The sequence below is a fragment of the Patiria miniata genome, unplaced genomic scaffold (genome assembly GCF_015706575.1).
Source record: "Patiria miniata isolate m_02_andy unplaced genomic scaffold, ASM1570657v1 HiC_scaffold_14, whole genome shotgun sequence".
NCBI classification, from domain to species: domain Eukaryota; kingdom Metazoa; phylum Echinodermata; class Asteroidea; order Valvatida; family Asterinidae; genus Patiria; species Patiria miniata.
Window position 1 is genome coordinate 13,602,277 of NW_024037052.1, and position 16,146 is coordinate 13,618,422.

A 16,146-nucleotide genomic window follows, 5' to 3' on the forward strand; every position below is an offset into this window, starting at 1 on the left:
TTTTGTTTTACTCACCCTGTATAAACATAGCTTCTACAGGGAGGGGCATGCAGTAGAAGATGGTGGTTATAGGATTACCTCGTAATGCCAAATGAACGGGCTACATCCGCCCAATTGTGAACCATCACTAACAGAATGAGCTTCCAATAATAATCCATTCTGAATCAATTGAACAGAATTTTGTGCTCTCTGGGGCCAGCTTTAACGAGCTTGCTTTGTCTTGTCATCGAATGTCTGAGAAAGAGCTCCTTGAGTTGACAGTGAAATTCCATTCCGTCTCTTAGTTGACGATTATTATTATTATTATTTTTTACATAATTCAGTGATTTTTAATGCGTGTGTTTGGTTCAAGTTAATGACTCAAAGAAGTGACGGAGTCAAACAAACGCGTTGGAAATAATAGCAGATTATGAGAGGTCTGCATGAGAAACTTGTACTTCAGTAATTTTTTCATGTAACTCGCATGCCGAGATAAACACAAGCCTGGACATTTTCGTTTAAATTGTTTAGGCCTACTAGAACATGGAACTGGTCAAATCCTGTTGAAAATTAAATCATGGTTAACAATGTAAAGAGATATACAACACAAGTGAACCATAATGAAATCAGGACATTTAATGGAGGACTTCCTCTTTGTTAGGCCGTGACCTCCCTTGTTTATGCACTGCATTGTGAAACCAAGGGAAGCGGAAACGCGCCACAATATGTGTGGTTCCTCAATTAACCGGCCTCAGACAGTAATAAACGGAAAGCAAAACAGATAATTGATGGGTATCAGTACTATGTCAGGCAGTCAGCTCAGTGCGTCAGAAAGTCATATCAATAGTCGTCAGCCAGACAGGCTACAGAGTCATCTTGTGAAAACAAACACTTTTCATGTGATTAATTGACAGTTTACATGAGAGGAAAGGTTTAAAGAATGCTGTGTTACGGCATTGTTCTCGTCACCATCGCGTTGTCATCAGTGACAGCGCTGGATTTCGTCAGCGGGCCCGGTAGCGTGATCATACCGGCCGGTGGTACAGCTCGGCTGAAATGTGTCGCAGATCTACGCACCGTGCGTGGATCCTTGACACTATACTGGTACAAGGCACAAGATGGCGGTGGCTACTACATCACGGGAGGATCGGAGGTTTACGCCCGGAATCTGGGCGCTGAGAGATACTCTCTTGAGACAAGCAGCGTCAACGGGGAGTATTCGTACATCTTGAAGATCGCCGCGGTTGAAGCCGTTGACTCGGGTCAGTACCGGTGCATGGGTGTTGATGCCGGTGGCTCTACTTCTTCACCACGAGGTACCCTGAGTGTCGTACAAGCTGCGACTAGCGAGCCCCTTACCTGTAGTTACTACCCGGAATCGCCCTCTCTGGGGCAGACCGTGACGTTCGCCTGCACCGCGCCAAGGGGTATCTCCCCCGAGATGTTATCCTGGTGGATGGCTGGCACGGTCCGCATCCAGCCATCGGCAAACCCATCCACCAACCACGGCATCTCTTTCGTCAAGACTCTTGACAACAATGATAACTTTGCCGAGTTCACCTGCCTGGTGGGAACATCGTTCGACACCGCGAATAATATGAACTGCAGCGTAATGCCCCTCGCCGTACCCATACGGGCTGAAGTCACCCCACAGACCGCCCTCGCACTCCTAGGAGGCAGTGCTACCTTCAGGTGCCGTGGTACAGCTATCCCGCGTGTGACAAGATACCGATGGATCTGCGGCTCTGGTGTATCCACCGTCAAGATTGCTACGAGTAGAGGGAGGTTCACGGTCATTAACAACGGTGATTCATCGACTCTAACCATCGGGAGAATATCAATGCAGGACAATGACTTGAGTGTACGCTGTGTCGTCATGAATGAAATAACAAAGAACATTGGCTCTGCAACCATACAAGTCACAACGCACATTCAGACAACGCGGGCAACAACCTCTCTCATGTCACCATCCATCTCACCAGTAGGAACCACGGAGAAACCAACAGAGTCTCTGAACCCAATTCAACCCAGAGAACCCATGGACCCCTCCCAACCCACACCATCAATCAGGACCACTGGAAAGGTCTTGGGTAGCACCAATCAGCAGATCAGCACAACCAATGACAATGGCGACGTGATCAACATCTTAGGATGTGGCAAGGACTGTGGTGAAAAGCTTTCTCCTCAGCAAAGCCCAGATGGCGAGGAGGGATCAAGCAACAGCGCCCTCGCAGCAGCACTCAGCGTACTCGCCATCTGCGCACTGGCCACTGGAGTCATCGTCTACATAGCTTATACCAAGAGAGGGCGCACTAGCGGGCGGGTCACCAAGAGAAAGAGGAAAAATAAGCCCTTAAAACGTCTGAGATCTCTGCGTCTCTCCGTTAGTAACTCTAAGCCTGAACTCATCAATCCCGACTCCGTCAGACTGAAAACCATCGAGGTGATTGTCAACTCACCACCTCCAGAGTGGCAACACCGAGTCAGGGACGTGGAAAGCGAAACAAAAGAAGTCCAGGAACAAGACCTCCCCAGGCTGGAGGTGACTCCGGACTGTGATGCCTTGTATGCCAAGCCGGACAAGACGAGGAAGAAACGCCACCATGGCGACGCTGTTGGCGACGACACGCACCCGGTCGCAACAGCGCCTCCTGCCGTCCCCGGTCAGTATCTTTCGGCAGATGCCGACGACTGTTTGTCTGACGACGTTTCCGATGCATCTACCTGGGATATGAGCAGTGTGGACTCCGGCTGCGAAGAGGAGACGGACGAGATACGCGAAGATGCCGCCGCCTACACCGAGCTTGACCTGACTAAGGCGGGCGAAAGAGACAAAGAATGTATCCCACTAACTGAAACTGTTGAGTATGAGAAGACTACAGTTACCAAGACTAGCCTTCCTCGCCATTGAATTCACACTATGCTGGAAATCCTAAATAAAGTGGTAACAAAAATACGGAACCTCATACTTACACTACCTTGAGACTCAAACCACATGGACCAATGTATGGAGAATCCTTTTAGAAGAAAATGAAACCAAGATCGCCCGATTCGGTGCAGTAGTTTTTGTTCTAGAGCCTATTTTATGAAGCAAGATAGGGCCATTTTTGTCCCGTTGAATTTATAAACCGTGCCCGGGAATTTGACTTATATTATAACTGATAGAGGGATTGTTATGTAATAATACCCACATGCAAGTGTGCTTCACAAAATAGGCTCTGCAGCAAAAAGTACTGGAACGAATCGGGATATTATCGGGGTGATATCATAATTCTTTTAAAAGGATTCTTCATCAATTGGTTCAGGTGGTTTCGGTCTCAGGGCAGTGGATGTATCAGGTTCCGTTTTTTTTTTTTACCAGCCTGTATATATAATGAACACCACGAACACCATAATGGTAACTAATAATGAGTATGTGGAACACCGTATAAATCCAGAATGTAATAAGCTGTAAATAAAACTTTATTTAATCAATCGATTGCCACAAAATTCTATATATCCGACGAAACGGAGGTATCATACGAAAATCCCCTTTACTAGGAACACTTATTATCGAAAAATGGTTCAAATAGTTATGGAAAGCTTTATCTTACCGTTGTCTTTGTCTTTAAAGTTACATTTACTTAGAGATTTTATAGATGCTTTAGAGACTTTTAGAAATGTTTGTTTATACCCCATTAAACACAGTTGCTAGTTTTATGCACATTATTATGTATACATATATATTTCCATGTAAAGTAAAACAATGGATTATCATAATTTGAAGGTTACCAGGAAAGACAGGAAACCAGTCAGCGGAGGTGGTCATGCCAGTTCCTCTGTATGTTTCCTCTATACTCAGATCCAATCTGTTGTGTTATCCAGAAATCCTTGCCCTAAGAGACCAAACTGGACCAAGCGACAATTTCCTTCTTTTTGGTGGATAGGGCTTGTCAGATAAAATTATATCATCGCAAATTGAATGATTCATGAAAAAAAAAACTAAATTTGCAAAACAATGCTCAATCGAGAATCCTTGTGTCGGCCTACAACTTGCTTGAATTATTATGGATGCGATCCGCATGCTATTTCCGAGTTTCATCCCTAGAAATAGATTCCTTTTCTAAATTGCTTTTTTTTTTAGCAGTGCAAAAGTTATCCACTTCTGAACGAGACGTCGACCAAAAAGAAAACTCAATTACAATTGTGAATTATTGGCTGCCCGACAATAATTCCGTTATTGCGGGGTAGGCTGGTTCCCACCCCACAATCAGTACCGATAATGCACGGACCGGGAGCCAGTCTGCTCGCAGAGCGGATCTGTTTGTGTCCAAAAAGAAATTAAAAAATTCAGACGTTTGCAAAAGTCGAAAAGAAAGTTTTGATTGGAATTAAAAGTGTCAGCTGAACAGTTCTTAATCGAAAAAAATAACGGATTCGTTGAAGAGCACGGGGAACACAACTACAAAGTAAAACAATTCTGAATGTAGAAAAATCCTTCTTTTTTTTAGTGATTATATCAGACAAAATGTAAATAAAACTTCTATAATAGAGAATAAAGTATTTGTATAGTTATCTATGCATAAAAATCTTATTAATAACATGATGTTCTTCATTTTCAGCGGTTGTTTCCCGCGGGGTTTTGATGTCTGAAGAGCCGCAAAAAGAGTTTTATTTGCGTTCGTCTTACGTTTTATTGGTAGATGTGAAAACTACGGCCTTAAAACTTCGTCTTATAAGGCCGCTGTGATAGTAACTCGACTGATATCAAGATATCCCTAAAAGGATTTCGATATATCATGAAATATATTCATATCTTGTTGTCTCAAAATGATTACAAGACATCGTGAAAATGAATTTTAAGATACATGTATCTTGAAATTGAATTTACGATATCTTGAACTGTATAGCGACATATCTCAGAATCGGTCTCCAGATACCTTCAATCGCTTCAGGGAAAGTGGAGATCGATTTTTTTTTTAAATCTTGAAAGATATCTCGAAATGATCTTGACATAATCCCGATATCGATTTCGAAATATGTCAAAATGATTTCAAGATATTTTGAAATAGTTGTTGCTGCTTCCACCAGGCTCATATAGTGAAAGCACCGTTAGGTCAAAGATCGAAACTGAGCGACTAATGTGTCCCATAATCTGAACCGAATCCGAAATATCTTGAAATATCTTGAAACTGAACCGGGCAATTAATGTCCAATGAATAGTTTCCTTCCCGATCACCCTGAGTTTGTAACTCTGTAATACTAGGCCTTTATACATTGAAAATTGGTTTTAAATGAGCGAAATTCTATAACATAGTATTCAAATCTAACGATATTTCAGCTCATACGTGCCATAGCTATCTTTCAATCAAGTTAGCTTTCCAACTATTATTTCTTCAGTTACTTTTTGGATGGCTGCAAATGATTCTATACTCAACTTTTAATTTTGGAATCAATCGTTTTGTATTAACCATATGTAAATATATCTTTATATGGTATTTGCCTGACCCGATCCAAGCTTGACCTAAACTTTGCGATGATTGCGGCTTGCCATAGATGTAGAATAACATTACTAGATTGACAGCTATATATGGAATAAAATTACATATCACTTATATCTATGATCGGCAGTGCGCACAGAAGCACTTCCGGCACGGAGAGCGCCATTTTGTTCAGCGCGTAGGGTAAAAAGTTGCGTTAGGTGCACCTTTATTCCTATTCCTTTATTGTATGCAAACGTGTATTTTGTATGTCCGTAAAGTTAATATTTTTGATCTGTATTAGTTATGTCCCCAACAAAATTCAAAATGGGATATCAAGCTGGATATTCATCGTAACGTTTCATTTTTTTTTTTTTGGGGGGGGGGGTCGTATATCTTTGTATGCGCGTTACAAAAACGACGACGACGACAAATTTCTTGTTTGGTATTTTTTGGGGTATAATGCATCTCAGTATACCCGAACGTTCTTACAGTTTGATGACGTTATCATTAAGAATGTGCAAACTGAATGCTGATTTATAGGGAAAACAATTTTTGGCTATGGGCCGCTATAGTCCAAGCCAGGATGAAAGACGCGATCAACACGGCTAAAATCAATTCCAAAGGATTACAATAACTTTTTAATTACAAATAGAACTAAACCAAACTTAATCGATAAACACAATTAATAAACAGTCAACCAAATTCAATTTGGAATAGTAACTCAGAACATGCACAAAATAATACTCAAAAGCAAAGCTTAAACTCAGTTGGCTTTAATGCAAAATTAGCAAAACATGCAAACGACATATCCAAAGCAACATAGTCATAAAAACGGCAAATAAATTATGAATAATTACAATGACCAAGAAACAGGAAAAAGAAAAACAATAACTCAGTACTGGAAACTAACTGAATACATACTGCACTAAAACTTGCCAGGGTAAATTTTACCTGTGCTGAGCAAGGGTAAAAAATGCAACTGCCAAAATTGGTTTGTCCTTTTTCCAATTGTTTGGGTGAGAATTTCTGTTAAATTCATCCAAAACGTAATAATAGTAATACCAGGGTTTTATATAGTGCACGTATCTACCAACAATTAGGTACTCAAGGCGCTGGAAAGTATGTCTATTTGTACAGACAGGTAATTGAAGTTTATAAGAAATGCACATGGTGCTGCGCGTATGCGGCGCATATTGCAGCCACTGCCAGCCCAAAACACGGGACAAACCTCTTTTGTAAGCGATAACTGTTACTGGGTTATTTTACGTGCATGACACAACAAACGGGACCTACGGCTTTACGTCCCATCCGAAGTACAAGCACCATGTTCCCTGTCAGGATTCGAGCCCACGGACCACGGCACACGAGTCGAACACCGTACCCACTTGTGGTCATACCAGACTGAATTTAATTAGGAATTGTCTGACCACAAGTTTTCGTTGAATTTAGCAGAAATTCTAATCCAAACAATTGAGTAAAGTACAACCCAATTTTGGGTAGTTGCAGTTTTCACCCTTGCGTAGGTGAAATTAACATACCGTCATATTTTGTGATCTGTGCGTGTCAACTCAACATAATCACGTCATTCTTCTGGGGATCCATTATAAGACGTATACAATTCCTGAAATCAATAAGTTTTTGAATGCAGATAATGTGAAACTTTTACAGGCTACAACACAAATAAAAATAGACAGGTTTGATCTACTTCAAAATAATTTGACAAGCTCACAAAATCAAGAACAAGACCTCAACTCCAACTAGGATAATAACAAATACGCTCTAGGCAGTTCAATCGTGTGCCTACCCTGGTTTCTATACCAGTGTACATCAATAGTAATGTTCTCTACTTGGCAAGATAAAGTAAAAATGTCAATCAGTTCGAATAGCACTAAAGCCTCACATTATTTTGACTCATATTCCAACACTAAAAGAATGAGCAATGGTCCTACTGCTAATGCTGCTAACAAATCCCAATTTCCTTCCCCCTTAAATCAACTTAGATTCACAGTGGCATTTTGTTTGGAATTTTTCAACAATAAAACTAATATCAACGGATTATTCCTTGAAGTTTGCCTACACATATCTATACCGGTTCTTCCTTGCTATTTTCTCAGCAAAAAAAACCCGCTTCTCTCGAAGCCGGTCAAGTCTGACAAACATAATTTATCATGCATGATGGCGCCCCCAAGAAAAAAACACGTCGAATCTGGTTGGACAAGTAACACACTGGCTGCATGTATGATTACGCCCCCTCCGAATAAACTCGTTTATATGCGAAGGAAAATCAACGCAAGAGTACATGCACAGATTACCAAAAACGTAGAATATTCAGATGAATTACTACTGGCGAAATTATTGTCATTTGCCTCTGTGGTAGGGATGAATTTGTGTGGTGAATCGGGAGTGGTCGACGTTTCGCTACCAGAATCTGTGGAAATGCATGGTCAAAAGTATCGAAAAGTTCATGGCCGTCTGTTTCCACTCATGGGAATAAAACGAAATGAACGTATAAATAAACTAAATTATGATACCTCCCTCCTAAATGCAAAACAAGAAAATGAGCATTGTCGGGGAAAAAGCTGTTGCCAACCAAGGTTGAATTTATGGAAGTAGTGACCGTCCACACAAAATGGCGCTCAGTTTTTATAAACAAAAAATATCGGTAAATTTTTCTTGTGTTTACAAAAGCAAATCCTCCTGGCCCCTCGCAGCGCCGCCACTGGGCAGAGTAATTGTCTTAAAATTGGCATCTTCTCACTGCCCTATAGTTGTTATACTCATGATATTTATGATTCACTGACTTTGCTTTCATGCGAGTATTTATTAAGATAGAAGGGCCTACCTTTAAATAATATATATACAATTTGACTGTTGGAGAGTTAAAAACATTAAAATCGGATATTTTCTTTATTGCTCACTACAGGAATCTGGGGAGTTCCAATGGCCCATTACCAGGTCAAAACGTAGAGGTGGGGATTTATCCTCCTCACCCCCCGCGATTTACGCCCTTGAACCAAAGGCACATGACAACACTTTTTTTCTGCATTTTAGTTGACGAAGATAATGTTCTTACCTAACATTGTCCGAAGCTCTTCCACGTAATTGTTCCAGAAGTAGCATTGGTCGCTCCGGAGAGCTCGGCTCGTGGATAGGTTCAGGTCTAGCACCTTGTACTCCAGACCGGGGCTGCTGAACAGGGGCCAGCTGTAGTCTTCTGAGATTGACGAGGAATTCGGTGACTCCTTGCTTGCATTACTGATCCGAAACAAAACAGCGATACATAGAAAACATGAGAAAGACGCTTTGATGGCGGTTTGCAAGTCGGCAACCGACAGACATGACGTCCTATAGGTGATTTGGTACGTATACAAATTATTTAGAGCATCGGTGAGGCATTTCATTTTAGTTTCATAGTGCTATTCGTAGGTTTCCTTCATTGGTACTCACCCACTCTTGGCAAAATTAGTCCACAATTTCATGAACTTGACAGAGAGTACTTTCTCCTCGTCTGTTAGACGAGCCCAGGGGTTTCCTTGCGCGAACGCCCCACCGAAGACGAACGCGAGTTCTTCCGCGTGACCAGCCCCGATCCAGCGCGGTCCCGGCTGAACTCCGTTATAGTTATAGTAGGACACGGTCGGAACGTGTGTCATCAAGTAGCGGTACACTTCATTCTTTGACGAATGAAGCCGGGCGGTTATGTCGACGGTGCAGGTGAAGTTAAAGTCACCTGCTAACTGCTTAAGTGAGAGGTAGTAATCCGCGTCTTCGTACTCGGCTTGCGACCAGTCAATGTACCTCATTTTGGTGGCATTCAACACTGCTCCTTCACCGACAGCTGTGGAAGCAAAACAAAAGCCCTAAAGCAATGATTACAAACAAAGCAACGAAGTCTCTTTTCACACCCACCAGACAGGTGAGAGGTTTCCTCGCACTGAACGACGGAGAATGTCATAATCCTCCAAGGATGGGATGCCTATCCGACGGTAACCTCCTTTGCCTAAATAAATCCCCGTCATCTGATTGAAGGGGTGGGGGTGGGTGGGGTTCTGGATCACATGTCATTGAATTATTCGTCAAAACCCACGGCCCGGCCGCACCGTAAAAAAATAGAAGTTGTATTTCAAGGTAAATAGAAGTTCCATTGCACGGTCACACGATTGGTGGTTCTGACCAATCGGGTGACGAGGATTTATTCATGGTTTTACAAAACAAATAATGAATGTTTCCCATTCGTGTAATGAAAAAAAAACAACTTTTATTCGGAGACAGATGGGATGTTGCATTACACTCGGCTTCGCCCCGTGGAATGGAACATCCATCTGTCACCTCCTGAAATTATTCTTACCATTGCACTCATAAACACTCATCACCTGTATAATAGCCCATAAAAAGCATGCTCTCTCTAATTAGTGTTGGTGTACTCCATCAAATCCTGGACAAAAACTCAATCTATAATGGGTAAAATTATTTCTTTAAAGGATATACTGAACTTTCTTAAAACTTACCGAATGTCTTGAAGCTGCTCACAAGGAGTTCTTCAAACAATGTCCTGTTGACAAAGGGCGGGTCTGGTTGAGTCAGGTACTCGGCAAACATGGGGTTGGACGCAAAGAAAAACGTTCCCTCGTCAGCATTTGAGCCTATGAGCATCGGCACGTGGCTGTAGTTTCCAGAGGCGTACGCTTCCAGTGGGGTCATGGTCAGGAATGTCCCGTCGACGACAGGATAAATCCGTTCATAAATCTGAAATTCACAAACAATTATGACTTAAAACTGCTTTTGTGGGCACAATGTGGCGTTTCCGTGGCGCATCCCATAGTTGGGCATGCCGGGGAAGTATTCGACAAATTGCAGATCTTTATGCTATCCTGGACGGGTTTGTTAATCGGAGAATGTCCAACGAAATCTTGGCAGTCAGCACAATGGTGACTGAACGTTTAACAATGAAGTCAAGTTCCCACCTCGTGTAAAATAATAGGGGACTTTTCCATTCAAGTGTAAAATTTGTCATTACATTTTTCTTTGAATTATAATAGTGTTTTTAAGATGAAGGAAATCAACGTTGGTGAGGTCATACCTTTAATTGAGCCTGTATAAGATCATTGCCGTCTACATCTTGCAGACAGGTTATCAGAGCTGCGCTGTCCGAGGAATTGCAGCCAACAGTCTCGCCCAACCGGAAGGCCTTCTCGCGGAGTACCTTGTCACCTTCTTCGGATAATGGCCCCACATCTGGCGAAATTGGCCCATTACTCTAAAGAAAAAAAATATTGATTTGGTTATCATTGACGTTCCTTACATTCACTATAAATACCATTATTGTACGTTTACTCATTAATGTACATTTCTGCGTATAGTTACAGTAAATTCCCTCTCTCGCAGTTTATACTATTAGTGTTCATGGGCGTCGCGGGCGGGGGGGGGGCGGGGCTTGCCCCCCCCCCCGGAAAAGCAAAAAAAAAAAAAAAAAAAAAAAAAAGAGAAAAAAAGAAAGGAAAAACAGGCGTGAAGTCATAGTGGTGTAAATTTAATGAGCGGGGGGGGGGGGGCAAAAGGTCCCTGCTCCCTCTAAAACTGAGAAATCGAGAATATGTTGAGAAATACAGGCATTTTTTGGGGAAAATATGTTTTGCCCCTCTAGAAAAAATCCTGGCGACGCCTATGTTAGTTTTACACGGCTGGTCTCGAACATAACTATCAAAACTAGTAGGCTGCCTTTCAATTCTACATTTACCAACTAAGCTTAATGCTAATATAATTACAAGTACTTCTAATAGCCTTCATTGCGCAAACTTTACCAGCATTAACATTGTTAACGTGGTTACTTACATAGCAATCGTTTAAGCAGTGTTTGAATGAAAAACAAAACCATTATCACTTAAAGTTAACGTGATGTCTAACACATTTCACAGACCTATTACGTATGTAACCTTGGGGTTGTAATCAATGTCAGTATTTCCCCGATTGTTATTTCTCGGTGACTGTAGCCTACCTGTATAATTGCTTGACTGAACAACCCCTTAGCCATCTCAGACAGCACGAGGAATCCGACCATTTCTGCTCCAGCACCCTCACCGAATATCGTGACCCGCTGCTTGTCGCCGCCGAAAACTGTCGGACAGAGTATGCATCTCATAGTCATGAACAACAGTTTGTGTGTGATTTAGATACAGCTATAATTATGCTTGCCAACCTTACTTAATATTTTCCTGCACTTTATAGTCGTTGAAAAGCTTTGTGGCTTCGTCTGCTCTGCATATCAGTGAGAGCTGGTAAGCCAAAGCCTCAAAGATAAGATGCTTTCACTTCCCTTTTTAGCATGCTGGATATGTAAATATTGGCAAAAAGCATGTTTTGCTTGCTAAGATCGAGGACTCAGCATGTCTTCAACATGCTTACTTCATAAACCGAGGACACTATTGTGTGATAAGGCTTAGCCTACCTTCTATGTTCTGTTGGATCCACTTCAGAGCCATGACATTATCCCACAGTGCCACGTTGCCTGGTGATGCTTTGTCATCTGCAATCGGGTGAAAATTGTTTTAAAAAGAGGAAGTGCTGTTATAAGGTGAGTGCTCTCTGGCGAATTCGATTAAAATGCAACAAATAAGCCTGAAGGTGTGGTAGGCCTAATGGTGTCTTGTTTTTTATGCTATATGTTATTTGCCTTATTTGCCTCTTGGTGTGTGTAGATTTCTATGAGACATTGACCTTTTGTAACTTGTGTAACATTGACAGGAATGTGCATTCATCAATGACTTCACATATGCTGAGGACTCGTACACTTTAAGAGATCACACACGTACGTATATATGAGGGTTCCTGAGCTAAAACAGCGTACCTGTTGACATAAAACCGAAGACGCCTAAGCGATAGTTGACGGTAACTACAATGACGTCACCCACAGCAGCCAATGGCAGCCCATTATAGACGGATTGTATTGCAGACCCAAACGTGAATCCACCGCCATGGATCCAGACCATAACAGCAGCTCCCCCAGCCTTAAAACAGAAACAAAAACAGTTTACGTGCAGTGGACTGTGGTTTATACGTTAAAACAAATCTACAAATAAAATTGAGCCATATTTAGGGTTCATGACAAGCTTAAGAAGTATTGAGACTGCTAAGGCCAAAAAAAAAAAAATTACTCGGTCTCTGGTCAGCGCGCGCGCCAATTTTAATCATGCGCGTCAACCTTTTTTCTTCTTCAAATTAACACGGAAGCTACAACAACGCCTTCTATTGCCGCACCTCCTCAAATGTCATACCAAGGAGCACCAAGGAATGGGGAAAATTGCACCAAGGCAAATGATAAAGGGGCACCAAGGCAAATTATGGAGAACACCAATGTATAATGAGGACCCAACAAAGCAAAATAGTACCCACCTTGTCTGTACAATTCAAGCTTGAAAAAAAAGCCACCCCCCCCAAAAAAAAAACCGCGTCGCCGCATCATCAATTCCGGAACTTCGGTCTGACCAGAGACCGATTTTTTTGGGGGCTTGACTTGTCCCAGCATGTGTGACTCGCATAATACCTACGACAGACAGCTCTTCCTTTCCTGTTAAAACATTTAATGGCATAAAAAGATTATCAGGCCTATGTGGTGGGTGTATCCTCCCACTTCGACTCACCATCCGTTGATTGGGTGCGTAGACATTGAGATAAAGACAGTCCTCGTTTATCTCCAAACCCAACCCGACGTTACGATCTTGAAGACAAGCAGGCCTGAAGTTGGTTGCATCATGTATCCCACTCCACGCCGTCTTCTCTACCGGAGGCTTAAAGCGGAGCCCACCGAGAGGCGGCTTAGCAAACGGTATCCCCTTGAAGACATCCACCCTCGTGCCTCCTGCTCCGGTGAACTCATCTTCTATGAAGATCTGGGTTGTGCCTTGGATTACACCCTGCTGCACCGTTACCAAGGGCTGGGATGCTGTGGCTACTACTAAGCTGAGGACGATCAGGAACACAAAAAATGTCTTTCCAGTCATCGTGTTGATGTGCAGAATTTTCCTATTGAGACACTGGTGTGCTTTATTCCGTAATGGTGATAGTAACGTTTTCCACACAAACCAAAGGTAGATTAAACTGTGTCGCATGGTCCTGAAATCGCCGAAATTGTTATGTTTAAGAGTTTTTAATTATTTCAAAACTCTGTTCGAAAGGGAACTTACATCATGTCGCAATGTTTTTGAAAAAGAAAAATCCCCAACACAGTTGTTTACTTCTGACGTGGCTAATATTTTTTTAGAATAGGCATTTACGTGTTTCCGGACGTAAATTATGGTGTACTATAAAGGACACCTATCTGTTATCGTGCCTGTGAGCAGGTCCATCGTGCCTGTGAGCAGGTCCATCGTGCCTGTGAGCAGAGCGTCGTGCCTGTGAGCAGGTCCATCGTGCCTGTGAGCAGGTCCATCGTGCCCGTGAGTAAAACTATCGTGCCTGTGAGTAAAACCATCTTGCCTGTGAGCAGGTCCATGGTGCCCGTGAGTAAAACTATCGTGCCTATGAGGCGCCATGTGTAAATAAATTATTTAACAAAATTATTTGGTACCTCATTTTTTATATATAATTTTTCGCACACTTTATTTATTTATATATACATTTCTACGACACTTTAATTATTTATTATATAATTCATTATTTCTTATATAATCCATTAATTATTATATAATCCATTAATTATTACATATTTCATTACTTATATATAATTCATTATTTATTATATAATAAATAATGAATTAATTAGTGTGCGTAAAATTTTATATCAATAATAATGTTGCAAATAAATTATATATAAATAATTATAGTTTGCCCAAAATTATATGTTAATAATTAGGTTGCAAAAAAAATATATATAAATAATGCAGTGGCAAATAAATTTATATACACATATTGCAAGCTGCCAAACAATTATTTACATATAATTATCTGGAAAACTGAATTATATAATAAATAATGAATTATATAATTTAATTAATTAAATAATTTTGTTAAATAATTTATTTACACATGGCGCCTCATAGGCACGACGGTTTTACTCACAGGCACGATGGACTGCTCACAGGCACGATGATTTTACTCACAGGCACGATGGTTTTACTCGCAGGCACGATGGACCTGCTCACATGCACGATGGACCTGCTCACAGGCACGATAACAGATAGGTGTCCTCTATAGTACACCATAGTAAATATATTGAAGTCTCTCCTTTGGACGTTGCCCCCAAATTTTTGCGTTCATGTTTTAAGATAATTAAAGGAACAGTACGTACAAATCGGACAAGTGCAAACAGAATACAATTGTTGCCTGTTGTGATGGGTCCATGGTGTTTTGTACACTCAAGGGTGTCATTTGCACCCGAGGGTGTACAAAAACCATGAGCTCCAATCACGGCAGGCAATTATTGTTTTGTTATATCACGGTAATAGCCTAGATTGCAACCGTCTGAAATTGTGATTTCTCTCCAGTTGCCGTGCAGTAATCGCGGAAATATTATTTTGAAAAGATCTGCGATTACTGCACCCTGAAAACGCTCAGAATGTTTTTTTCATTGCACGGGAACAAAATTAATGTACCATTTCCCAGAATAGACACCAATCATCCATCTGACATGTGCGCGCGCATTCATCCGACATGCGTACTTCGCGCGAGTGCGCGCTGTCTGAAGCCTGTTACCCGGGTTATTTCTATCATACAAAACACCCTTGGTTTAAATCGCACTTTGACGCTTTACAGGACGTAGTTCTCTTTAAATTCCGACAGTGCGAAATACCGTGTTTTGCATTGTATTATCGTTGCCTGGAGACCGCGATCGATTGCCCTTTGCCTTGACAGTGATTGTACTGCTGCAGCTTCGAATGCCTGTCATTGTTTAGTTTAGCAGTGCTGGGATAGGCCAAAGGTTGTAGGTCGATTACAAGAATTTACTTATAGTAGAGATAAACATAAACTAGGGATTCCCCAAATTAACGCTAGACATTGGTGTTCGATAACTGCGTATGCTTTCTCGCGCGGTAGTATACCTTACGACTTGAGGACGCCATCGGGAGCAGTCGATCTCAATAATTATGTATAGTAGCACATACAGAAGGCACGTTTTGCTAAGGGGTCTTATCAAGGTATGGCCTCGGAAATGTTAAAATGTAAGATGCTCCCTCCTACATTCTGAAGCAGTTAGAGAATACATTTCGGAAGTATTCCCTCCTTTGACTAGTATAACATTTTAGTCAGCGGCTGAAGGATGGGGGTGGTTAGTTTCAACGCCCAACTCCACTTAAATAAAAGTATTCACACAATGTTGGACGTGTCATACTAATGTGGGAGAACGGGGTATTTTCCCCTTTAATGCATTGGATTGTGTAGACTTCTTCGAGTTGTGTCCATACTTACATGAAGTCCCTTTAATGTTAAGCACTGTATCTGGGCAGATGCCACTTAACCCATGTAAACAACTGTATCCATTCTCAACCATTGGAATATAGTGCTTGCATTTGCAAGCTTTGGAAAACATTTTGCTTATCAAATGGGAAATTCAGCTTTACATAATTAATTAATAATTCTGTTTGAATAGTTTATGGGGCATATTATAACTTTTGTTAATTGAGATAAACACTTACTAAGTGCGGAGTGATAAGTCCGCCCAGCTAGTACGAGTGTGTAACAACTTTTCAGGGTTCTCACTCTCTCTGCTTTT

General features: G+C 41.5%; 1 protein-coding gene and 1 pseudogene across 1 annotated transcript; one reads left to right on the forward strand and one right to left on the reverse strand.

Moving 5' to 3' along the window:
- Positions 1-757: 757 nt before the first annotated feature.
- On the forward strand, positions 758-4,552 carry LOC119722161. The gene has a single exon (XM_038192209.1). The coding sequence runs from the start codon at positions 920-922 to the stop codon at positions 2,888-2,890; it is 1,971 nt and encodes a 656-aa protein (XP_038048137.1). The 5' UTR covers positions 758-919; the 3' UTR covers positions 2,891-4,552.
- Positions 4,553-6,208: 1,656 nt separating this feature from the next.
- Positions 6,209-13,438, reverse strand: LOC119721808 (annotated as a pseudogene).
- Between the last annotated feature and the right edge of the window lie 2,708 nt (positions 13,439-16,146).